We start from the raw sequence: 26,412 nt of genomic DNA, 5'->3' as shown, positions 1-26,412 counted from the left end.
TTGCTTTATAATCCCAGTATTCCACTGGAATCTCTGCTTGAAGGAAACTCTTCTACTAGAGCGTGATCATTATTGAAAACTCATAACCTGGAGTGGGAACAGATAGCATCATGGGTCTGTAAAATCCCACATCATGTTTATCAGATCTTTGGATGGGTTGTTGTTCTGTGGTTCTTAGGAACTTGGGGAGAAGTAGTGTTTGTCCAGAATGATGAACCAGGGCTTGATAGAATCAAAGATATGAGGGAGAGCATCTCCCTCCCAATCCACTGCTGTAAGTAAACAGTAATGGTGTAGAAAAAAAATACTGGACAGGGAGTCAAGAGTCTAGAATTAGTAACCCTGTGACCAAGGGCAAGTTGATGTCACCTCCCTGAGCTTCATTTTCGCCATCAGTAAAAGAAAGGGTTTGAGCTAGATGACGTCTGAAGTCCCTTCTAATTCTGTGTTCCCGGAATAGTGCAGGACCCCTGCCCGGTGACAGTGCTCAGCTCCTCCCCCTCTCTACCGCAGCTTACTTTTCATTCATCTTATAATTATGTCGAGTTGCCAGGAAGGAGAACATCCCTCCAAGGAGTTGTTAAACTTTTATAGCAAATTCTGTAAATTCCTCTTTCCTGCTTTTTAGCCCTGGATAAGGCTTTATGCATCATATAGCCATAGTGAGGGCAGCCTATAGGAGAGGGACGAGGAAAAGTGTGAACATACGAGGAGAGCGCATGAGGTGACACTTACTGCCCAAGGCCATAAAAAAGGCCAGAGCTGAAGAGATATAGGGGCCAAAATTATAGATTAGGTAGGACTAAACAACCCTTGGCGCAGCCTCAGATGAGAGGGTTAGAAGTGAACCTAATGGTTTAGGGAGAGTAGCCATAACCCTTTGAAGCTCTCTCTCAGGGTCCTCAGTACCTCCTTGGCAGCTCAGGAAACTTGAACTGAGACTCTGAAATTATTACCTAAATCCCTTAAAGCAACAAGATTTCTGCCTCCTCATTAGGGACATGCATTTGGATTTACTGAACTGAGTGGGGCCTTTATTTCATGAGTTGTCGAACATTTAAAGCCTGATACTGTAAACTCCGGATGTTCCACGTTAGGGCAATGCCATGGGGTTTTGGTGCATTGAGCTGGTGTGCAGGCATTTTTGAAGACTGATAGGTTCAGAGAAGGACTGTCTCAAGTGCTTGCCCAACACACTATGGATGGGAAGTTTTGCTTCTCTCATGTCAGACTCCCTTCAGGGTGGCAATGTGTGTCTCGCTGCCTTCTCCCTACTCCTGCCATGTGGCTCCCACGTGGCTCTTTTGAATTACACTGGGACAATTCTGCAGGGCCCTTGGAGAAGAAGCGAATGCTTAGAGTACTGGGATGGGGGTGGGGGAGAAGTCAATGAAGCAGTGTTTGAAAGAGGTATTGGACCAAGTTTGGTGGCCTGCTCACCCGCTTAGATCTTCATAGTTTGGTCTATTTTGGGTGGTCAAATGTTTCACCTGGGTTTCAGTCTTCACCATCTGCTTAGAACAAAAGATATATAGGAGCGTTTGCTTGTCACGGCCTTGTACATGTTATCTCAGTTATCATGGTAATTCAAGTTTATTAGACTACCCTACAGATGGTCTGAACCCTGAATGCCTTGACTCCTGCACTTCTGAAGTCAGTGAAGAGAGTGTGTGGGTGGGGAAGGAACACAATGCATCACTTTTAACCATTCATTGATTGCGTTGGGCCCAGTCATGTCCAGCACTTGTCTGCTCTGTGCTTAAACTTTTAAATTATAAAACATTTAAGTGCTTGCCTCTAGTTCCCTTGGAATGTGGTGACGTTACCTGGGATATTCTCAAGGAGATACCTTAAGCTATTTAAATGAAAAGGAGGAAAATGATCATATTTAGGTTCCTTTCTACTTACTTAGCGCTGATTTTCCAGGAGCAAGGAGGGAAGTCAGTGTCAGGAACTTGTAGGCGTGAGTGGGAAGCGGAAGTTACTTCTCAGGTGATCTGTGTATTAAGCCCTGAATTTCTTGCCTTGGGAGAGTCCAGCTTTGCACTGAGACTGGAAGGCTGAACTGCATCCAGACGGTGCAGTTGCTTACTCTATCGGTTGCCTATTGATGCTGAGGGCTGTCTGTGGAAACTCACAGTGAAGGCTGGCCACAGGAGGACTGCCTGCAGAGCTCATGCCTGGGGGCCCCACCCCTTCTTCCCTGGCCCAGGCTCTGTTCGTTTTCAGATTGGGGACTATCACAGGCTTCTGTGACCACTGGTGGCCTCTTTAGTGAGCCTCTAGGAGCATTAAGAATATAAGTATCACAGTTGGGAAGGATTAAAATTGATTGTTACTCCAAAGTTATGTTAGGGCAAAAGATGACATTTCCAGAAAGTAGAGAAACTGTCCAAAGGGGCTGGAATAAAGGGGAGGCAGAGATCTTCATTGAGACATGAGGCACACATATCTGTGAATTTTAGTTCTTGGCTTCTTTGTGCTAGCACCAAAGAAGTGAGGAGGGAACTTTTCTGTGGAAAAGCTCTTTCACATAAAGTGCCTCTAAACGTGTATAATTAACAGACCTGATGGAACTAGTGTTTCAGGAACCAGAGTTGACCTCCAAATCTACTGGTTAGTCACCCCTCTCCCCCTTCGTTTGACCCCTGTAGAGAGAGGCCTTAATTGCTCTGGGCTGGGCTGAGCTGCAGTTACATTTCTGACCCACCCCTTCTCAGTGATGGCTGTATTTTAACAGTAGGCAAGCAAACCTCTTCCCTTGGCTAAAGAGATCCTTTAGGCCAAGAAGAAACTATGCGAGCGAGAAAGGAGCCTGTTCCTAAGCAGGCAACATTCTTGGTGACCTCATCTTCCTCCCAACTGGGGTCCAGTTGGAGCTGTGCATACAGGGCAGACTTCCAGTTCCTCCTGTCTGGGACTAAGAGTGGCAGATATAAATAGACCAAGACTTTGTCTGTAGCCATTGTTCTCTAACTGCCCATTGTTTCTGGAAGCAAAGTGGCTGTAGCTCTTGAGCGTTCGGCTCTCTCTACCCCGCCCTCCCTCCCTCCCTCCTCCCTTTCTGTCTCTGTTTCTCTGTCTTTCTCTCACTGTCAGAGATCTGAATCCCAGCTCCGCCATTTCCCTCAGCCGCCTTTGCCATTGTCTGGAGCTTAAACTTGAGGGGAGGACGGGCGCCACAACAGGTAGATCAGCTGACTCCAGTGAAGCTTGTGTCCGAGTCTTTCTATGATATATTTGTGGTCAAGATGAGTATATGTGGATGCAATGATAGTAAAGTCGGGAGGATTTGTAACTGGTTGAACAACCGTACCCAAAGGGTCTTGATTAATGTGTCTGTGTCAGAATGATGCATGGTCTCTGGTGTTATGTTATGGGGCTCAGTGCTTGGTCATTGCCTTTCCAACGTTTTTATCAGGGGCTCAGATTAGAGAAGGATGCAGAAAGCATACTTAGTAAATTGCAGACAGTGCAAAGCTAATAGGATGAGGACAGATTCATGATATAGAAAAGACCTCTACACAAGGAAACATGGATCAGAACAAGGCGAAGCTTAATACGGATAAATGTAAAGCCCTACATTGAGGTTAATAAGATTCAATCAACGGATGCAGAGCTGGCTCAACATCAGTTCCTACAGAGAAGGTCTGGCAGTGCGCTTTGAGTGGCTTTTGCAGTGTGGCTGTTAGAAAAATCAGTGTCAGCCTCCACCCACAGAAGTGCATGGAGCAGGCGATCATGTCAGGTTCTCATTTTACTCCTGAGAAGCATGGCGTCCACCTGCGAATGCTCAGGATGCTCCTTAGGAACACAGGAATGCAGGGCTGCCTCTGGGTGGAGGGACAGCCAAAACCACGGCATCGTAAGTGGTTGAAGGAACCAAGGAATTTTAAAACCTGGACAGAAGTGATGACAAAGGAGATGAGTGAAGCAGTTGAAAAGCTGATAGATGAGGAAAGGTTCAACTTTTGCTGTGCAGCTTCAACCAACAGGACTAGGGTCCATGGACAGGACTCATAGGGAGGCAGACTTTAACGCAATGTGTGTAATCATTTTAAAGTAATTATTGCAGTCCATAAGTGAAACTGAGTGGCTCAAAAAGTTGGAGCTCCTGAATGTCTTAGATGAGGCGTCGCAATGAAGTACCTCTGTGGGGCCTTTCTGGGAAGTGTGATGGTCGCCTCCAGGTCCTGCCCCACTTCTGATTGTTACTGCTCATGGGCAGGTGGCCCTTTGTCGATCTGGAAAGCTTGGGCTGGTTGTGTATGTCTAGCATGTTGCTTCAGTGCCTGCGGTTGGCATGTGGAGAACGTTTGTCCCTGTACTGGGAAAATGGACTTATACATTCTTACTTTGCATTGTGGTTTCCCTGGGCTGAAAACAGTTGCGCTGTGTGAATGTGTATGAGTATGCTTTTTCCTTCTCTGTCCAGATTTATTTATTAAAAGAAAAACACATCTGCATAAAAAAGCCTTAGAACACAGGAAGAATGTCCACTTTGTTTTCCTTTCTGTAGCACCAAGACTTGTGGGGTTTCAGCTTCCTCTGAGGGGTTTTTGAAGACTGGCTTTCATCTCAAACAAGGCTTTTTCCCACTGGAAAAAACGGTCTTTTTTTGGTTTAAAAATGTATTTATATAATGTATAAATAAATAAGAAAGTTGAGAGAGAATTTCCTTTCAAAATTTCTGGAAAAATGCTGCTTTCTGAACATCATTAATTGGGAGTGAGTTGCTAGCTCTTCCCAACTCGCTTCCACTTTGCCGTCTGTCTCTGTATCTGGTATAAATTTTCCAATTTTCTCTTTTTCTCCTTTCTCCTTTCATTCCCTCTGTTTCCTTCTCTGCTCTCCTTCCTTCTCAGTCTTCACTGCCAGCTCTTCTCCTCCGCCTCCTCTGCCAGCCCCTCCCTGCCTCCTCCCCCAGTGGACCCTGCCCCACTGTCCCAGACGTCTCCCGTCTTGCTCAGCCCCTGGCCCTTCTGCTTTTCCCGGGCTCGCCCTCAGCGCCGGAGCCCTGCCTGGAAGAGGCCTGTCTCTGTGTTTGTTTCCTGCGTGGGAGGGAGAGGCAGGCCTTGAGAAAACAGTTCAAAAGTGCAGAACAACTTTACCTCTTCCAGCCTAAATAAACGGGCTTCACTCCAATTGTTTGCCCAGATTTTTCCTTTGCCCATGGAGAAAACTCCTCAACCTCCACCTTGACCAGCCTGGCCTTCCTGGTGATCCTTGGGAACCCCCTCCATGCCCATCTTGCCCGCAGACCAAGTGCCAGGTGGGCGCTGAGCTAAGCATCTGTCTCCTCCGGTTCTGGGTCGCCGTGCGGTGGAGCCCGAAGTGCCGGTGCTGCAGCCACTCTCTGCAGAGTCCCAGGGATGGGGACGCTTCCCTTCTCTGGAAAGCACTTTCTCTATAGTGAAAATGATGGAGAAAAAGAAAAGAAATGTTCTTGTGTCCATCATTTCTGCCTCCCTGCCTTTTACCTCTGCTAATTGGTACAGGTAGAAAACACCTGGCTTTAGTGTCTGACGGTCTGGTTTTGAGTGCTGATTATATCACCTGACTGGCTTGATCATCTTGATTACATCACTTCAGTAACCTTTGGGAGCCTCGGTATCCTCACCTATCTGATGGAGAGAATTCTAAAAACTTGGTTTTTTTCAGGATCATATTAGAATAAGATTTAGAACATTTTCTAAAATGTAAAACTCTATTCAGATAGCAGTCCTGAAAATTATAGATGGGAATCAAGTGAAATTATAATAAGTTGGTTAGCCCAATTAACCAGCGTCTCCAGGATCTCAGAGAGTGACCCATCAAAGACTGATACGTAAACGAGAAGTAGTGGAAGCTGGGATAATAGAAAGAAGTAGGTTGTCAAATATTTTCCGTATTCTTCTTGACTGGGGTTATACTATGCCATGTTGGTACCAAAAGCATGATGACCCTGTCATGAGTGTTTTAGCTGAAGGCAGGGCAGGAGTTTGCCCTCACTCAGAAGTGTAAGATGTGGGAAGAACCAGTAGTATTCACTGTGGCTGTCTGAAAAGCCTTGGGGTTTAAAGGGTCCAATTCTTGCCTTCCTCCTGAGTGATATGGAGACGGTGGCTGTGTGTTTTTTTGTGATAAAGAAGTCACACTGTTCTGGGCTGTTGAGGACTTGTAAAATGCATGGTGGGAGTCAAGTGTAATCATCTATGTGGGAAATGATTTGAAACATGTGAAGCACTCTGTAAACGGCTTTAAATGATCGCTTAAGAACTTTAAATTCTTCTTTAAAATACTCTACTGAGCTGGGACTTGTATGCTGGGATCCTAATCTCAGTAGTTAAGACATTCTTTTAAATTGTGAGCATGTCATTCATTTAAGGGCGCCTAGAGGACTAGGGTAGAATGCAGCTTGAGATTTGGCAAATTCCAAACATAGAAAGGAGATTTGAGCACAAAATTGCAATTTTGTTCTATGCCATATTTACTCTAAGATGGTACTCTTAGGAAGTTTTTAAAACCAAAAGGCATCCTGGGTCCACTGGATCCTGTAGCTGTGAGGTGCTGACATGTCCAAACATGTATTTTAGATCTGTTTAAATGATCATTGCTACAAAAAGTTTTCCCCCTTAGCAGATTGGAGCCTACAGAATAGGTAAGAAATTAGTCTGTTCTGTTAAAAGAACCAAATTCAGGGGATGTTGGTTTCCATTTATATCTCAGAATCTGAGTTTTACTTTCATTTTTCTCATTTTCTCAGTTGCTTAGTTGTACCTGGGGAAATTGCCAGATTCCTTCTCCTTGCTGTCTCTCTCCACACTGGGAAATAAAATTGTGTATTTTTTTTTTTAGTCTTTATATTTTATAAGACACTTTTGGGTTCAGTTCAAGTCACCGATGATTTATTGAACACCTACTATATATTAGGCTTAGGCAGTTTCACACATCCTTAATTTAATCCTTACTGCAAAGCAGGTAGAGAATCCTAGAGAACGAACGAGAGAATGCTCCCTGTCACTGGTCTCTGAGACCTGTCTCACGTGCTTTCACGTACCGAGGCCCAAGGCTGCTGGAGACAAGGCGCAGCTGGGAGGCATTCCAGCGCAGGGCACATTCATTTAAATATTTCCTCTTGCAGGCCATTTGCTCAATGTTTAGGGTGGGAGATTTGAACTGTTCTAAGGAAAGAGAGAGAACACTGAGCTGCAGGACCCAGGGGGCAGTTCTGCTTTCTGGCTCAGGTCCTGGAACGGAAGAGCCTCTCTGGGTTTCCCTGAACACCTGGAATTGATTTGGGTTTTGCTCTGACTTCGAAACATTTGCTGAGGCGGAGGATGGTGGAGGGGGTAGGAAAGAAATAAATCCAGTGATTAAAAATAGCTTTTGCATGTCAGGTGCCTGAACGGATTTGGGAACATGCCTGCAATCCCTTTTGTCTGGCAGGTCTATGGTCGGTGCTGCCGAATTACAACTGCTTTCATTTGTCTTTCCTGCTCCCCTACCATGTAATGGTCAAGGGCTCATTGGAACCATGTGTGAGCCTGGTGAGTCACCAGGTCCTCAGGACTTCAGTGGTAATAATGTGTTAAAACTCCTTTTGGGGGATGGGGCAGGGGGTGGATGAAGGGTAGAAGGGAGAGGACTGAAGTCACTTCCTACAGATGTTCAGTGCGCTCAGCCCTCGGCAGGCTTCTTTCCCAGGCCTGGCTTCAGGACGCAGGCCGGCTTCCCGGTGCCATTTGGAGCATGCCTTGCCTCTCAGAGGGCCACCTCCTTTGTCCCGGGGCAGCTTCCCTCTGAGAAGAGGCGTCTACCTCCGAGTTGGCACGTTGTCCCCAAGCAGTGTGCATTCCCCAGTGGCACTGTGCCTTGGCAGCAGAACCAAGATGCTGTAATTGGAGACTGGCTTGCATTTTTGGTCAGTCAGGTCACTGGGGATTTTCTGTGCAGCTTCTTCCTCCCGTCATTGGAGTAGTTTTTTATTGGCTGGTGACGTCGAGGGGGTTGGATATTAAGAGAAAGGCAGAGGCCCAGTTGTATGTTTCTCTGACTGATAGGAGTCTGCTTTAGGGCTCATGGTGTCCCGTTCTTTGGTGCAGCACTGGACCGTTTGGTTGGGATGGGTGGCCCAACAAGGGCACGGAGCCATTTCTTGCTTAGTTCTTGCTGGAGCCAGGAGTCCTGCTTGTCCCTCATTGTTCTGTCACATCATTAGGTTTATGAAAGTGGAGCCAAGGGGCTGAGGAGAGTCACTTATTTCCCTTCTTTGCATAAACCTCAGCCAGAAGCTTTGTGGATTGTACTAGCTCCCTCAGCTAGAAGTCCTGCTGCCAGGTTTCTAGGGCCTCTAACAGGATTTGGAATCAGGAGTTTAGGAGAAAGAGGACCCTTCCGACTCCCTTCATCCCTGGTTCCATTCCAGCCTTCCGTGAATGAGAGACAGGGCAATAGACAGCTGTTGAGAGTCCCTTTCACATTCTTCTGAGATATTAGCATCTTCATTGAGTAAGTCTTCCTCCAGACCAATAACGACTTTCCAGGGACAGTCAGTTTCAGAGTCAGAGTATCAGTCACTGGCCGTGGCTACTCTTCTATGAAGGCGTCTTCTCTCCTACTTGTTCTAGGCAGTTTGACAACTGCCCTTTGGGTGCTGGCCGGAACCCGCAGCCTTTCTTTGGACACTTCGAGGTACAGTTGTAGGTCCGTGAGGACGGGACAATGAGGAAGAAATATCCCTGTAGCCTTCTGCTTGTCGGCCGTGGGAGTCCCAGGGACTGGCTCGCCATCCTGGTTTGAAATCCTCCCGCTCTGATCCAACGGCATCACTTTCCAGATCGTGAGAGTGTCGCATTCAGAGAAGCTGTGTGGTTTAAGTGGGCCAATAAATGAACTGTAGGCCTAGATTTAAGCACCACGGAAAGTAATCTGAAGCCTTTTCTTTTTCCATGAATTTCTCCGTCTCCTGTAAGCTTTCGTATTATGATCCTCCTTTATCTCAAAAATATCCTCGTGACAATAAAATAATTTATGGGTGAAATGACATGTTGCCTGGGACGAGCTTTACAGTTTTCAGTGTGTCGGGGAAGAGAGGAAGTAAAAACTGGCAGTGTTGATAGATTTTGAGTAGGAATTCATTATGCTATTCTCTCTACTTTGGGGTATGTTTGAAAATTGCCATAATAAAAAATTTAAAACTCTGTGAGGGATATAGACACTACCCATTAACAGACTTCTTTTTAGCAATGCATCGATTAAGTGACTGCTAAGTGACAGTGTGATTACATTAGTGGCAAAACTGAGATAAGAACCCATAGATTTTGACCAACAAGCCAAGGCAAGCCCAGTTCATGTCCCCCTGTGTCTTTTTTCCTTGTCTTCAGAATCCTATTTTTCCATTTGGGATAGTTGCTTTTTTCTCCTTCCCATATGAACCAGAAGGTTTCTTTTTGGTTTCCTTTCACTTTAAGAAACATTTCAATAAGACTTTACGTAACTGATTAACCTTATATTTGTGCACAGTTGCCCATCAGGGTGACTCAGGGGTGAACACAGACAGCGAAGGAAGCCAGGTTGTCATTTAACCCGTGTCACTTTGTGTGAAAGGAAGGAAGCCTCACTACCCTTGGTCCCAAGAAAAGATTGCAGTCGGTTCTGTAAATGGCTTTTAATTATGTCTTTATGGGGCTAGCCATATAAAATTCTGTATTTCCTCGATCCAGGAAAGGTTTTAAATTTTTAGGTATTTCCTCAAATGAATCTCATTTCCAGACTAAGAAATAAAAGTCCCGTTTCTTTCCCTCAGCTGTAGAAATTTTAGTTTTCTTGGATCTCCGATTCCTGTTTGTAGCAGCAGTGGAATAGAGTTGAAAGATCAGGTTCTGGTCCTGGCTGGGCCCTCCCAGCCCTGTGACTTTAGCTAAGCTCTTGATCCCTCAGAGTCCTGGTTTCCTTATCGGTAGAATGGGGATCCTGTAATGCCTTCCCAGCCCCTGGGAAATTCATGATGTCAGGATATTATGGAATAGTATATGTGAAGCGTCTTGGCGGACTGTAAAGTGGTTTCAGAGGTAAGGCATATTATTTATTCCTGGTGTTTCTGTCATGCTGCTCTTGGTTGGGACAGACCCCACCACACCGGTCTAGTGTCATCGTGGTAATCCGCTAGAGTTTGGCCAGTCTAATGGTCGCACAAGACTGGGCGTGTACCTTGGTTTTCTGCTTCTTGGCTATATCGCTCCTTGCCTAACCTTCAGGTCCCAGATGCTCCAGTCTCTTCTGTCATTTATTTGAGAGTGGTGAGAGGGGGAACATCGCCTGTCAATAAGGCCATAGGTCTTGATCTTCTCCAAGAACAAACACCACTCCAGGCCGAGCTTCTATGTAACATTGTTGATATCAGCCATTCAGTTTCAAACAACTTAAAAGAATGGTATAAAAAGTCACATGAAACGTCTTTGATGGCGTCTTGGACACCAAGCAGCCCTTAACTTCGAGTTACATATAAGTGCATTGAAACCCTTGTTCTGCATTTGACTTAAAACATCCATGGGGTGTATAAACTTTTGTTCAGAGTTGGGCCACAATGGAAAATGAGCAGATGTTTCCCTACATTCAAAATGCCGCTGGCTCTTTATGCCCCTGATGATTCAAGGCAAGCTACCTGCTCATTTCCACCTCCACACTGTGCAATCCTGGGGAGATGGAGATTGGGACTGTTATTTATTGACTATCTTCCGCACAATTCTCCTCTCAGAAACTCACGGAGATTCTTATAAATATTAACTCAGATTTAGGGTCCTGAGGAATAATCAGTGGGTAAGAAATCTAATATATTTGTGTTTTCAGTTTCTAGTGCACTGTGTTTAGAGTCTCCACTCTATTAGCATAGTATGTCTCCAGGTCAGGTTCTCAGCATTTTGAGACAAATGCGTTATTTGAGTTTAAGAGATTGCAATTACAATTTTTAACACAACGGGAATTTTAGTCCTTGGCCATAAAATACAATTAGTTAATTTCTATGGAGGCATTGATTAATTTCTAGATGCTCTTCCTAAAATTAGAAATATTTGGTACCTAATGCAAAAGCGTTATAGTAGGTAATGAGATAAAGTATGTTAAGAGTTACAGAGACGCCTGCTTGGGCTAAACCACATCTGATTCTCCACCTGTGTAATGATTTCACTAGTGTCATTGATCTGTATAATTAACAGAACTGCTATGCTGATAAACTAGCAACATAGAGAATTTTTGCTTTCGTATTTACACGATGAGTTTAACATTTTGTATTAATATCCACTTTTGAATGTGATTATTCATCATTTAAATACAATGCATTCCCTACTGAGAAAGACAGTTCTGGCTAATTGTTCCCTCGTTTATAGAGGCGGTTTGATTTTTTTTTTTAACCAAAATTCCACACTTTATAAACATGGTTAAGGCTCTGACTTCCCTGTCTGCATCCTTTGTGTCTGAAGGCAATCATACGGCTTCTCCTGAGTTCATCAGTCCAAATGCAGGGGTCTCAAGTGTGGGGGCTTGGCTTTCACCAGCTGGGCTATGAGCACTGAGTCCTCACCGGGGCAGAGGAAGGGGCAGCCCCGGACACTGTGCAGCTGCAGCTGACAGGGTGTGGACCAGGCTTTTGGAGATGGCACTGAGGTGGACAGGCAAAATAATCCCAGCTGCTTGCCTTGGAGAGAACAAGTGAGAACCTGGAAATGCCGGCTCCCTGACAGGAAGCAGAAACCAGAGTGGGGAGCTGTCAGCCCAGCGGTCCTGTCCAGCCCATCCTGCCGGAGTATGTGGAGTTATAGGAAGCAGACTCCAGGAAGCCTCTTTCTCAGACTTTCGGCTGTCGTCCTTGGCCTTCACATCACCCTGGCATCAGACTGCCCAAACTTTCCTGTTTAGAAGATGCCTGGCCCTCCTAGCCAATCTTCTCCTTCAGTTCCAGTGTGCAGCAGAACCACTGCTTGCCCGCTTGGCCTGGCCTGAATTTCTCATATGTGTTGTCCTGGCTAATTTCTGCCATCAGTAAAGTCTTTTTCATTGAGTCATACATCTAATGGAGGGAACAAACACACTAAACAAAACCCACACAGTTCAAGGTCATGAATTTGTGTTGGATGGGAATGAAGGGAAGGAAAGTTGATTCAAATTCGGAAAACATTTAATTTGTTGATTGACTCCTGTGTTTCGCTCTGAACTGGTAGCTGAGGATGCCTCAGCTGTCTCAGTATTGCTTTCAGAAGCAATGCTCTCGGATTCAATAAAGAGTCCCTTTCTCTCAAGTAAACCTGACTTCTGCTTTAAGAGGAGACATTTCTGGACCTGCCACTTAGCTGTTCTTGAACGTGTAGAGTGGGGACGAAGGGGGAGCATCCATGTCCTTCTTAGTGACTCATTTGATTACTCCATTGTTTGAAGGGCTAGATGTTATGTAATCAACATTTTATCCCCTCCCCTCATTTTCCCCCCTAACAATCTGGGATTTTCCATCATTTTGTCAACCTTCCTGGAGGCATGTTGATTTTTCCACTAGATTTTTTTGGGCATGTCCCAGGGCAACCCAAACTCTCCACTCCCTAGAGCTGCAGACTCCCCCTCCGTGGTGGGCCTGGGAGAGCAGCTGCGATGAATCCTCCCGTCCTCCAGGGCGGGGGGCCGGACTCTCAGCAGTTTCCTGACAGCATCTCTCAAAGCAAACCGGAGGGAAAGTGCTGTCTGCCCTTCTTTCTTGCAATGCAGTTTCCATTTATTTTGACATTCAGAGGCAATATATTTGCTCCTTTTCCCAGAGGTCACCAATTGTCCTCTTTCCCCTTTGATATTTCCATTTTATTCAGCCAATAACACATTATGACTGTCCAGGGAATTTCTTAACTAGCCAGAGTGTAGAGCTGGTTAGTTGAGAAATTTCTACAGTAGCCATGCCTGGAACACAGCCGTTTCATAAGTCAGTTTCATATGATACACTGAAGATTCATGGTGAGGAAGAAGGCTTCTGGAAATTACTACAGTAAAGTGTGTCACTGCCCAACGGTCACAGGAAGGCTAGTAGGAATTCTTAGGTCATTTCTTTGCTCACTAGGTTTTTGTGAGAAGTGCCTGAGGCGAATTCAGAGGGTGTTTAACTTGAGCCATGTGTATGTATCTGTGTTTTGAACCTGTCTGCAAGTACCAGAGGGATTGGACCTAGCAGAGAGAAAGATACGCGTGGGCAGAGTAAAGGACGGCACATTTGCGAATCTGCATCCTTTCATCTTCACCACCTACGTGAATCACATTTTATAGATATTACCTCCTGTATGCCCTTCAAATTTGTCCACTCGTGTTATCTGCATTGCCGCCTTCCTCGTCAAAGCCGCTATCATCTCTCACTGCAGTTAATGCAGTAACATCTTAACAAGTCTTCTCATATCCATTCATAGTTTCTTCCGAAACTATTCTTTACAGAGCAGCTAGGGTGGTCTTTTTTTTTCCCGTGTTTTTTTTTTTTTTTATTGTGGTAAAATAAACATAGCATAAACTTTACTGTCTTCAGCATTTTTGAGCGTACAGTTCAGTGGTAGTAAACACATTCATAATGCTGTACAGCCATCCATCTCCAGCAATCTTCATCTGAGCTGAAACTGTCTACCCATTAAACAGCAGCGCCCCTTTCCCTTCTTCCCTCCAGGCCCTGGCACCCAACATTTTACTTTGTTTCTATGGATTTGAGTATTCTAAGTACCTTATATAATTTGTTTTTTTTGTGACTGGCTTATTTCACTTAGCATAATGTGCAGGTTCATCCATGTTGTAGTGTATGTCAGGATTTCCTTCCTTTTTAAGGCTGAATAATCTTCTATTGTATGTATTTTGTGTATCTGTTTATCTGTTGATGGACACTTGGGTTGCCTCCACATTTTAGCTGTTGTGAATACTCCTCCTATGAACATGAGTATACAAATAGCTCTTTGAGACTGTGCCTTCAACTCTTTTGGGTATATGGAGAACTAAAACTCAACAATAAAAAACCAAACAACTCTATTAAAAAATGAGCAAAAGGCTTGAATAGACATTTCTCCAAAGAAGATATACAGATGGCCAATAAGCACAAGGAAAGATGCTCAACCTCAGTAATCATTAGGGAAATGCAGATCAAAACTACTACCCAAAAACCAGAAAATAGCAAGTGTTGGCAAGGATGTGGAATCCTTGTACACTGTTGGTGGGACTATAAAATCATGCAGCCACTTGGAGGAAAACAGTATGGTAGTTCCTTGAAAAATTAAAAATAGAATTACCATAAGGTGATCTCAAAACAAAATGTCATGTCATTCCTCTGTGTAAAGCTCTCAATGACTTTCTATTTTACTTAGGATAAAATTATAAATTCCTTAATGTTCTTCCTACTTACCTCTTCAACCTTGTCTCAGGGAACTGTCCTCCTGATCACTCTGCTCCCGCTGCTTTGATCTTTTTGATGCTAAAACATGGCAAGTCCACCCCCCATCCCCTGCCCCCATCTCATGACCTTCATGCTATTCCCCTTAGCTAGGACCATGGTCTTCTAACTTCAGTGATCATCAGGATCATCAGGTGTTAAAAACACAGACTTCTGGGCTCCACCACCCCAGAGGTCTGGAGGGGGGCCAAAAATTTGCATTTCTCATGATTTCCAGGTGATGCTGATGCAGCTGGTCTGGGGACCACACTTTGAGAACCACTGGTCTAGAATAATTTTCCTTTTTTAAACTCCTCTGCATCTGGTAGATCTCAGGTCAAACATCTCTCTTCTCCTAAGAGAGGCCTTCCCTGATTCCTCCAGACTTACAGGAATTCCTGTTATATGTTAACATTTCATCTTCTCCTTCTCCTTTGAAGCCCTTATTGACATTGTATTTGAAGGTTTAACTGTGTAAATAGTTTTTTAATGACTGAATCTCCTGCCAGAATCTGATATCCAACTCCATGGGGGTAGGGATCATTTCTGTCCTGTTCACTGCTGTTTCTCTAAATCCTTGCACATATCAAGAGCCAAATAATTATTTGTTGAATGGGTGGATATTATTTTCTTTTCATAGGTAAGTGGGAGTATGTAGTAACATTAATACTCTCAGTAAGCGTGAAGGATAAGTAGTGAGGGTGAGTTAGTAGATACATACAGAAAGAGTGAACATATTTTGTTTGCCAGGGATGCAGAACATTCTAGGCAGCAATCAGCTTTTTTTTAAAAGGGCCTAGCACACTGTGGAAAGCCCCCCAGATTTTACCTGCCTTGGTGAGGATGCTAGTACAATTATCTCTCAGGTTGCCTTCTTTAGACCATCCATGCCCTGTTATGTGTTATGGGTGGTTAATTACCATTTAGTTTTTTTTTAATTGAGATATAATTGACATATAACATTATATTAGTTTCAGGTGTACAGCATAATGATTGATATCTGTGTATATTTCTAAGTGATTACCACAATAAGTCTTGCTAACATTCGTTACCTGTTTGGTTTTTATTATTCATATGCTATTTTTTCCTTACAGATATGGAATGTGCAGATGTCCCACTATTAACTCCAAGCAGCAAAGAAATGATGTCTCAAGCATTGAAAGCTACTTTCAGTGGTTTCTCTAAAGAGCAGCAACGACTGGGAATTCCAAAAGGTATGTTTTGTAGTTGGAAAAAGAGAGGATGGGATCCCACTTTTAGGTAAGGTCAGTTTTTCTCATCTGTAAGGTCAGATGGATGCTGTTACCAACTACGCCTCAGTCAGCCCACTTCACGTGGTGGTTGTAGTCAACTGCCGGAACAGTCATGGACACATGCTAATGCTTCTCCATGTCCCAGGTTTGTCACTAACATCTTGATCTTAGGGCACTGCTTCCCAAACTTGTTTACACATTAGATTCAAGATCTTCAAAAAATTCCACAGCTCAGGCCGTATCTCAGACCAGTGAAATCACAATTGCTGGTAGCATCAGTATTTTTGAAGCTTTTCAAGTGATTCTAAAGTAGAGACAAGTTTGGAAAACACTTGGAGTCATCCAGGGCCACCATTGGGTGATCAGTGAGTCTCATTTCCTGGAATTTACTGATTGCTCTTTTCTTTTCCATGTACGTTGGTGAAATGTGTTTATACTTGGGTGTACCCATCTGAAAGGGTTTATTCAGGAGTGCAAGGGGACTAGAGATGTCAGAAAGGAGAAATGACTGCAGAACGATTAAGCCTTTGCCAAGCAACATTTCCTGAACAATTGAGAGTAGAAAGAACACTGTTCTATTGAGTAAGAGTCCTATTGAGTAAGAGTAATGCTGTCTTTAGACCAGGCCAGTTTTACTGCTACGTGAGATGCTTCCAGGGCCGTCAGACCCATGCCTTAGATAGAGTCTGTGAATGCGTCTGTACACCTTTTCCCATGTATACTACTTTACCACAAACCTCAGCTGACAGCAGTGCCCAACATCCTTTTAGGATCACAAGGCAGAATAAAGTGAATTCTGACCACTGGGTTGTCCACATCTCATAAAGTGATCTGGGAGGTTGATGGGATAACCTTGAGAGCAAGCGTGATGTGGGCACCACAGCCTGCCGTCATCTGAGCTCTTTGTGTCATTGGCTGGTGTAGCCATGTTAAACCTTGGGCCATGCATGAAGATTATGTATGGTCTGTTCTACAGTGCTACCAAACGCAGAGCCTGTGATATATGTACTTTCCCGGCTATCTGGGTGTGTTACAGCAACCTAGTAATGTTGTTACTACTAAGTACCATTTGAATGACTATTACTAAATGCTATAATTATTACTAACCATAATTAGCAAAGATAAAAATAATTAAGAATAATAGTCTCAAGTATATTATAACAGTTAAGAGCAGGGAGACGAGTGCAATCTACAGAACACACTTGACTTTGTTATTATTGCTATTAAATAAGTCATTTGTTCCCTGTCCTGGGCTTTAAAAAACATCTCATGGAAAAAGGCAGTGAGAGAGAAGATTCATGGAATCCATAGAATGGAATTCATAGGAAATACTCGTGTGTTACTTTTTCGCTGGTGATGGTGATTTCCTGGCAGGCGAGATAGAGAAGGTGGGGATGTTGAATGTGGGGAGGAGGGTTATGGAAGGAGCCCCGCCACATGAGTTTACAGGTGGTGCTTCCTAATTCTGTGAATCCGAGAACATCGTCAGCTGAGTTCAGGTCCTTTTGTGTCCTCTCTCAGGCTTGGGTAAGAGTGGAAAGCCTGACCTGCCACATTCTCATTTGATGTCTTCCCTCAGACCCCCGGCAGTGGACAGAAACCCACGTTCGGGACTGGGTGATGTGGGCTGTGAACGAGTTCAGCCTGAAGGGTGTGGACTTCCAGAAGTTCTGTATGAATGGAGCAGCCCTCTGTGCACTGGGGAAAGACTGCTTTCTTGAGCTGGCCCCGGACTTCGTTGGGGACATCTTGTGGGAACATCTGGAGATCCTGCAGAAAGGTAACTGTGGGGACAGAGTGAGGTGGACGCTGTGTGGGGTTGCTGTGAGAGTAGGTAGAGGAATATAACCCATGGTGGGACATGGATGCTGTTACCTCTGGGTGTCCTCTCTCGGCAGGTATGGTCTACAGAGATGTGTCATGCAGGGCCTGGCAGACAGCAGGTGCTCAAAAATGCTAGTGTCTTTTCTTTCTATGTATTGGAGGTTCATATTTTATCTTTAGCAAGATTGCACCCCTGAAGCTTCTTGGTATCCAAAATTCTGATCCCAACTCTATCCCAGACTCATGCACTATTTGAACAGCAATGCCCACAGCCAGCTCCAGGATTTTTCTTTTTGCAATCTTAAAACACATTGCCTTCATCTATGGCAGTGTGATACCTGGCCACATTCACATGAAAGCTTAGTTTCTCAGAGCTTCTTAATAAGCCAGGCTTCTCTGCCTACTAACTGGACTGGAATTGTAGTAGTGCAGTGTACCTTTTTCGTCTGGAGCAGAATCTGGGGTTATGTCAGGACGCTGGGTTGCAACCTTGTAATGACATGGCCTCCCCTACCAGCCTCTTCCAACCTTTTTGGACCAAGTGACTCATGCACCACAGTCCTGGCTGAGGATAGAAACAGCAGCAGGCGGCAAACTTGGGTGTTTTGCGCTTATTTTTCTGAATTTCTTCTTAAAATAAATTGCAGTTACCAGCAGTCAGCAGTGCCCTCCAGCTGACTGTAAGCCTAGAAGCCTGTTGCCCTCTCTGACCCAGGCCCACCCTTTCCCTGTGGTCACCAGCTCCAGCCCTTGGCGCAGACGCTGGGGGCAGGGAGCAGAGCTCAGGATTAGCACTTTTATCCATATAATACCTTTCTTTGTTTAAGGATATTTTCCTTCTGCAATGCTCAAGGGAGACCCAAATTAGATTCCTCTGGGTACAGGAGTGTTATCTTTTTTCCTTCTCTTCAGCTTCTGCTGAAAAATAAATAAATAAACACAGTCGAGAACTAGGTGATCTCGCCGTGGCTGCCGTTGCCGAGGACTGCCGGGCAGCTGAGCAGGCTTCCCCGAAGCACTAGTATGTTCTCCATGTATCTGCACAAACGCCCACCCGTACGTGTTGACATGAGCGGCCTGTTTATAGAGGAAAAAGCAGGGCAGGCTCATAACAGATCTGATGTAACCGTCGGCTTTTAAACACAACAGTGGCTTCTAGCCGACCACGTAACCCAAATGTATTCTACTAATGTACTGTGTCCCCCTGTTTATCACCATGGTGCAGCGAGGTGGTCCGGAGTGCCTAGGCCTGCCTCCGATCATAGTTACAATTAATATCTATATAGCATCTCCTGGTTTCCAAAGTACTTTAAAGTACATTTTCTCTTTGGATTCTCAGAACAACCCTGGGAGATGGGAAGGGCGCGTACTGTGAGTATCCTCATCTGTAGAATGAAGACAGGTTAGGTGGTTTTCTCAATATCACTCATTTCCATAAACCTAGGTCTTTTCAATTGAACTTCCTGTCTTGTGTTCTTTGTATAGTAATATGGACTCATGGGAGAGCTTCTGGGCCCCTGAGACAGGTTTGGCCTACCTTCCCACAAAGGAATAATTTAGGAGAATTAGGAAATAATTGAGTATGTTTGAGAACATAATTGTTTGAGAACAAAAGTCTTGTCTTCCCACCCATTTTCTTTTGCGAGAGACAGTGAGAATCTTTTGTCTCCAGATCCTTGAAGAGCCGAGCGAGATGTCGTATCGAGGCTACAGCTTTTGTTCTGTAATTAAACTAAAGCAACACAGCACCAAAAGAACATAGCTGTTCAGGGTGGGGTGCAAGGCCAAATGTACAGGGGATGTTTTAATCTGATAAGCAGCTGAAACAAAGTTTAATCGTTGTATCTCAATTGGGAACTGTTTTTTCTGTGCAGGCGCAAACTTGTTTTCCCATCAGTCTCTGCTCCCAACGAGCTATCAAATACCTGAGGAAAAACCCAGACCAACACTCTCTTTTTTATGTCTGATTCTTATAGTGAAATATGATCAGACTACTCCATGCAGTGGCCAGAGGCCACACCTTTTGATTCCAGGGTAATTAGAGGAGCCTCTAGCCCTTGCCAGTTCAGTGGAGAGAGAGCCTTTCCATGCTTAGTTTCCTCCCTCCGCATCCTTCCTGATGCCTAGGGAAGCCGGCACCTGGGCAGCAATTCGATTATACTGCTCTTCTCTCTCTTTGCATGAGCCCTGTCGTATTTCACCAGGCACCTTACCAACGTCCTGCTTCCTATCTGGGCCTGAACTTGAAATTTCAGGGCAATGGAAAAAACACAAAACAAAACCCAGACATCTATTAGAAGAAATGGAGGCTATAAAATTTACCTGCTTAAAGGTTTAATATATTTCTGAAAAGTTTTGGAACTGATCAGTTTGAGCTTGGGGACTGAGTTTGGAAACTTCCCAAGATGTCTTCAAGCCTTTGATGCTAATGTGGTACACACACACATCAGAATGAGGGTGGAAATGCCTTCCCAACCCTTAGAGATTACTCACTGATGCTCTTTCCAAGATATTAAATTCCATTTTGCAGCTACTGAAATAATAAACTTAGCTATACTTTTGTGATCTCATCTCTAGACTGGGCCCTAGACAGAGTAGACTCAGTTAATGAACATACAGACTCTTAGAAGAGGGGCTGAGATCATTGCGGTGCTGGGCTCCAAGATCCTTTTGGGCCAGGCCTTACTTGCTCTTTGACCTCTGTTTCGTTTCCTACCCTGTCTGTTGCAGAAGATGTCAAACCATATCCAGTTAATGGAGTCAACCCCACCTATCCAGAATCCCGTTATACCTCGGATTACTTCATTAGTAAGTTCATCTTCCTCTCTCCTTTCCTCGTTGTGCTCGTTATAATGGGAACTTAGGAAAAGATTCCTGTCCTGGTTGATCTTGGGCTCTTTCATGGTAATTCTACAAAAAATAATATTTTCTTAAGTGTAGACTCTTTATTATTTATTTTGTTGTTCCCACAAAGCACAAGGCTTCAACCTATTTGCATGTTTTATTAACCTCCAAGCTGCTACACACTAGGATCTCTCTCCTATATCTTCAGCATGAAAATCACATAGAGAGAGACCACATCTTGACCTGTAACCTTTGATCTTGCTTGATCTGTGCCCTGTGGCGGCCCTCAGAGGTTTGGGTTAGGCATTTGGTCTCGGCCTTTGGTCTTTCCCTTTTACTATTAGATATGATGGCATTCCTCTGAAATCCTTCCTCAGGAGTGTGCTGTGCAGCTGTAAGAGCCGTTATAGAAAATGAAGCCTTCCCCACTCTGGCATGTGATACGTAACCACACTGGAGAGGTGGCTGGAGGAAGAGAGTTAGTGTAGGGCTGTTCTCATCTAATGGCCTTGTAGGCCTTGCTTTCAAAGGAGTCTTAAGCAGGTTTGTTTTCATTTGATCTCTTTATTATAATTTTTATTCTGACAACAATAGTATTGACTACTATGTAGCAAGGGCTTAGTGTGTGCCAGAAATGTTGGTAGGCATTTTACATATATACTCTCATTTGATCTTCATCACAACACTGAGGAAGATTGCAATCATCCCCATTTTAGAGATGAGCAAATTGAGTCAGAAAAGGGAAGTATCTTGTCAAGGGCCATAGCTATTAAGTAGTGCAGCAAGGTTAAAAACCCAACCCTTCTGACTTAGAATATTTTCCTTTTATTCTCTTAGGTAGTCAGCTTGTCTCACATGCGGGGCTGTTGAAAATGGTGAAGAACTGCCTGTTTTAGATACAAATCTCTCCTCTCTCCAATTGCTAACCTGCTCTGCTTCCAGGCTATGGGATCGAGCACGCTCAGTGCGTTCCTCCGTCGGAGTTCTCAGAGCCCAGTTTCATCACAGAGTCCTACCAGACGCTCCATCCTATCAGCTCGGAGGAACTCCTCTCCCTCAAGTATGAGAACGACTACCCCTCAGTCATCCTCCGGGACCCTCTGCAGACAGACACCTTGCAGACAGACTACTTCGCCATCAAACAAGAAGTTGTAACCCCAGACAACATGTGCATGGGGAGGACCAGTCGTGGTAGGTCAGATTTCTTCTCTAGAAGCTCTTGAATTTCCAAAAATTACCTAACTTTGTGAGTTTTTCACCCCCCCTCCTTTTTTTTTTTTCCTCACTATTGGCCCCGTACACTTCTGAATTTCAACCTTTCTATCTTAGAATATCTAGATCTAAGAACTTTCCATCATGGAATTTTAGCCAAGTCCATCATGATGACAGAGACCATGGGTCCCTGGTAAAATTGAAATCTGGCAGGATGACCAATGAAATTTCCTATTTGGGTAAAACATTTTATCAAATAATAACTAGTCAAATGTGGTTGTTTTTTAAGGTATGTTTTATTTTCTTTGAGAAGATTTTGTTTAGGGAGGACACAATCAAATAAAAGAGGTTCAGGTGGCCCTCCTGAAAAGCCCTTAGGTTCACATGTGTCCTGATGTTCCTCCCGGAGTATTCTTGGGTCAGACTGAAAATCCTGCTTGGTATCTGAGTGACCTCTGCTTTCCGGCCTGGGCTCTCCAGCCTCCTGTGACTTCTTTGGTTTGGGAAGATACAAGATGGTTAACCAGCAGTTTATTTGGAACCAGTCATCAGCACTGTGGTGAAAGTGTGTATTTAGCTAGAGGACCAGGGAAAGAGGTGGCCAGAAGCTTCCAAAAGAAGGTATTCTTGTTGACGTGACTATTATGACAATGATAAAATATTCACTGACAATGAAGTAAATGTTTCAGAATAGAGCTGGCTGACTTTATAAAGCAAAAAAGGTTAAATACACCCAATTTTTAAGATCAGGAGGTAAACACTGAGAGGCGCAGCCTGCCTAGTAAAGTGTCCAGATTGTTTTGTTTCTGAGAAAAGTGCAGTCGATCGTAAGGAAGGATTTGTTCATCCACTGAGACCTAGGTGATGTCTAAAAAGTTGAAAAAGATGATCTTTCCGATGGATACACCGGAAAGAATTACAGACAGGAAGAGGAACAGGAGAAAGCCCATCTGGGGTGCTCCCAGGGCTTTGGTCCCAGAAGTCAGGCTTGGCTGGCCTCGGAGCGATTTCTGCCCAGTGATGACCCTGCCACCTCGCTGAGGCTCTGAGAGGGGAGCCCAAAGGCGTCTTTACTTTGAAGGCTCATCCTGTAGACATCACGGGCCATACACATTGTCATCTTCTTTGAGTGTTCAGGCTCCGGCTTCCTCCCAGCAGGCCTTAGGATAACCAGCAGGCCCTGCGTAGGGAAAGTCCCTAGCACAATCTGAACCTATAATCTTCCTTCTTAGGGCCCCAGGGTGTTTGTGTTTCAGACTGAAGGGTGGGACCAGTTTTGCCTTCCCCTTTCTGACTCTTATTTTTGGATGCATGTCTATTTAAATACGTACACACATGTGTATGTGTATCTTTTTTCTCAGGCAGGTCAAAGCAGTAGAACAGCTTTCTTTCTCATGAGGCTTTCTGTACATACATGCGAGGAGGCTGAGTCTGTGGCTTGGGGCTCAGCCATATTGTAACTGTTGGTAGATCTGCTGTCACGTTGTGTTTAAAATGCGTCTGGCTTTGCATTTGTGTAATTGTTCCTTCTCCCTCTTCTTCTCTTGGTTCTTGGTTTTGGTCCTTACCATCCCTCTGACCCCAAATTAATGACTGTGGACCCTATAGTGACCCGTTCAAAGGGACATGTGGTATTTCTCTCTGGCCTCATTCTCCCTCCCTCACACCAAGCTTGAGACCACGCAAACTTGAGGGGCAGACTGTTTTCTTCACGGCTGGTTTTTGCACGTTAGAAGTGCTCAACAGGACATATTCCAAGGGCTGACTGAGTGGGACATGGTGTGATTGGTCTAGACTGAAAGCATTCCTGTTAGCTGATTACTATTAATAATAATCTTAGTATTCGTATGCTGCATCGCAGTATACAGAGTGCTCCTCTGTCCCTCTTCTTTGGGCTCTGAGAACTGTCCTTGTGCTGGTTGGTTGCTGTGGGGCTGCCCCATCCACTGTTTTGAGTGCTCTGAGGTCTGTTTGGTGGAGTCAGATAGCTTTGGAAGGACCTTGCTGAGATGTTTCTCAGAAAAGCTGGCCAGTGGATGTCTTAGAGGACACGCGCTTCCCTGCATGAACACAGTAGCATAACTGAGTGCCTAATCCAGTTGGATGCAACCCACTTTTGGAGACAATACCCGTAAACGAAGGTTCCCAGCTCCAGGATTGTGAAATAGAACTAAAATGAAAGCAGCCTACTGCTATAAACCACAACTCTCAACAGAGTTTCATTTGGCTCATGTTTGAGTGGCTGCCAGAGAGTGGTTATGGCCTAGTTTAGTGCCCTTGCTTATTGGGACTCCTTGAAAACACAACTTTCTTGCTCGTGGAAATTTCAGTCTCCATGCCCTCCAGATATAAAAATGACTAATAGAGATAGGATCATTTTGTATATAATATGTATAAGTATATAAATACTGCCCAGTTATTGGTGACTTGGCGGGGTGTTCTTCATGAAAATATAAATTCTCTTTCTTCGGCATTTGTGTGTTTGTTTCACAGAGAAATTGAATGAGCTTCCAGATGGGTGGCTAATATGAGCAAACACCTTTTTATGAGATGCCACAAAATCTCCTGTTCTGTTAAAAAGAGGCTGTTGCATCCTGGTGGTGGGCTGTTTTCCTGAGTCATTTAATGTGAATTTCTGGAAGGGGCACTTCGTTCATTTTTAATAATAATAATGAAGAGTTGCAAATGTGACAGTGGACTGGATAGGCAGGGCTGATGACTCCATGAAGCTCTTCAGTTTGCCTTCTGGAGGTTACCCTCCTTTGAATAGATGAAGGGAGGAAGGAATGAGACAGAGCAGAGCAGAAAGAACTCCCTTTCTGATAAGCAGTGCTGGAGGGGATGAGAGGCTCAGGAAATCTACAGCAGTGGATTGTACAAAAATTACATACTTAGCTGAATACATTTTATCTGGAATATTGTTTTTTTTTTTAATTTTGAGAGCCACATATTTTCTTTCCTGATTACTGTATTTTGAATTTCGGTTTGGGTACCTGTTCATATTTGCATTTCATTGTTTTAACCAGTCCCCACCATTATAAAGGGGAGAATATACCAGAAACACACTAATATTAGGTTGTATAGGCCAACCTTATTCTGGATTTAAAATTTGTAGTAGATCAGCCGCCCCTGAACAATTGAGAGCTGACATAGCTAGTTCTACGCACACATTTTTCACATCCTTCTCGTCTCTTGACCTGTGCACAATTGAGGTGGCCATTTAGTCTCCCATGATTAATTTAGATTGCCTGGAAAGCATCTGAAAGTAAAACATAGAAAATATTCCTGTGAGCCTTTTCAGCTCTTAGATGCATTTATTTTCCTCCCAAAAGTTTTTTGTTAGCCTCCTTTTTAATGGCATTTTTGCCAATGGAAATTTCTCTAGGAGCTATTATGCAATCATAGCAGCTGTTTATAACCTGGTTTGGGAAATTAATGAACTTGCATGATCTTGTGGTCAGTTAAGAATGCCTTAAGCAACTCACAGAGTAAAGGATTTCTGATACTGCTATGGACCTTAACTCTTGAGTCAACTCCTTTGTTTTTATTGCCCACACTTCCCCAGTGAAGTATAAATTTCAAGTACAAAGTTGTACTTGGAGAGGATAAAGAATATGGATTTCTGTTTAGAAGAGTGATGTATTTTTTTTTTTAAATCTCTTGGAAAAAGCACCTTATAACTTCCTTCTCTATTTGAGAAGGCATAGAGGCAGTACATATATTTCATTTTTAAATAGTATTTGGGAAAAAAATGCTAAAAAATAACTCTTTAATTCCAAGGTCAAGGAAGGTCAATCTGCTTAGTCTAATGGAATCTTTTTTTCTTATGACCAAAATACTTTGCCAGATTTTGAAATCATCTCATTGGCTTGAATCGGAATAGGGAATTGAGCGTGACACTGCTCTGATTTCTTCATTGTTTCGCTTGATCTAATACGTCAGCCAGACGTCCCATAATAACATGAACGATTCTTGGCTTTTACATTTCTGGCTGTAGAATTTTTGAGGTCCCAAACACTGCCGTCTGTCTCTGGCAGATGTGAGCGGCATTTGACTCTGACTGTTTGTTCTTGGAGCTGTGAAACAGGACAGTGCGGTGGCAGTGGAATCTCAGACTGTGATCCAGCGCAGCCCCCTTCCCCACTGTGAACCCGTGACCTTTGGAGCTCCCTTCCCACTGCCCTCTCCCCTCTTCTGCGCCTCCTGAGGACCTGATTAGCAATCTGTCCTGGCTAAGAGGGTTTTTACAGTTGTCTTTTCCCAATCCCTCCTCCCCTGCCCTCTTCCTACCTCCTCCTTTACCTCCAGGTAAACTCGGGGGCCAGGACTCTTTTGAGAGCATAGAGAGCTACGATAGTTGTGATCGCCTCACCCAGTCCTGGAGCAGCCAGTCATCTTTCAACAGCCTGCAGCGTGTTCCCTCCTATGACAGCTTCGACTCAGAGGACTATCCAGCCGCCCTGCCCAACCACAAGCCCAAGGGCACCTTCAAGGACTATGTGCGTGACCGTGCTGACCTCAACAAGGACAAGCCTGTCATTCCTGCTGCTGCCCTGGCTGGCTACACAGGTAGGCGCCCTGCCCCTACCTCCGCAGCCTCTGTGTGTGTGTTGTTGTGGGTGGGCTCAGTGGAAGGCACTGTGCGCGTATTCCCAGAGACTGAAGTCAGCCTCTTTCTTTCTTTTTCGGGGTCCGGGGGAGAAGAAGACTCTAAGGGGTCTGGTCAGTCTCTCAAGCCACTCTGCTTGTGAATAGCCATTGATTTTTGGATGCAAACAGTATCATTCTGCCCCAAGGGATCATTTCCAAGAGTGGTAGGAAAAAGTTATATTTTGGACCCTTTTCCATATCTGGGGGAGGGAATTA

General features: G+C 44.3%; 1 protein-coding gene across 8 annotated transcripts in view; it reads left to right on the top strand.

Annotated features, from left to right (window-relative positions):
- Nucleotides 1-26,412, top strand: part of ETS1 (ETS proto-oncogene 1, transcription factor) — a 125,249-nt gene that overhangs the window by 77,248 nt on the left and 21,589 nt on the right. For 5 of the 8 annotated variants that reach the window (XM_070623403.1, XM_070623402.1, XM_070623404.1 and 2 more), the window contains 5 exons: nucleotides 15,508-15,627; nucleotides 17,246-17,446; nucleotides 20,221-20,298; nucleotides 21,277-21,525; nucleotides 25,855-26,115. In XM_070623403.1, coding sequence (XP_070479504.1) covers nucleotides 15,508-15,627; nucleotides 17,246-17,446; nucleotides 20,221-20,298; nucleotides 21,277-21,525; nucleotides 25,855-26,115 — 909 coding nt within the window. The remainder of the gene's footprint in view (nucleotides 1-15,507; nucleotides 15,628-17,245; nucleotides 17,447-20,220; nucleotides 20,299-21,276; nucleotides 21,526-25,854; nucleotides 26,116-26,412) is intronic. The other 3 variants (XM_070623406.1, XM_070623407.1, XM_008520902.2) reach the window with 1 other exon arrangement.

The sequence above is a fragment of the Equus przewalskii genome, chromosome 6 (assembly GCF_037783145.1).
Source record: "Equus przewalskii isolate Varuska chromosome 6, EquPr2, whole genome shotgun sequence".
Taxonomy (NCBI): Eukaryota; Metazoa; Chordata; class Mammalia; order Perissodactyla; family Equidae; genus Equus; species Equus przewalskii.
The sequence above is the reverse complement of the archived record's forward strand: the minus strand, read 5'-3'. Positions and strand labels throughout refer to the sequence as shown.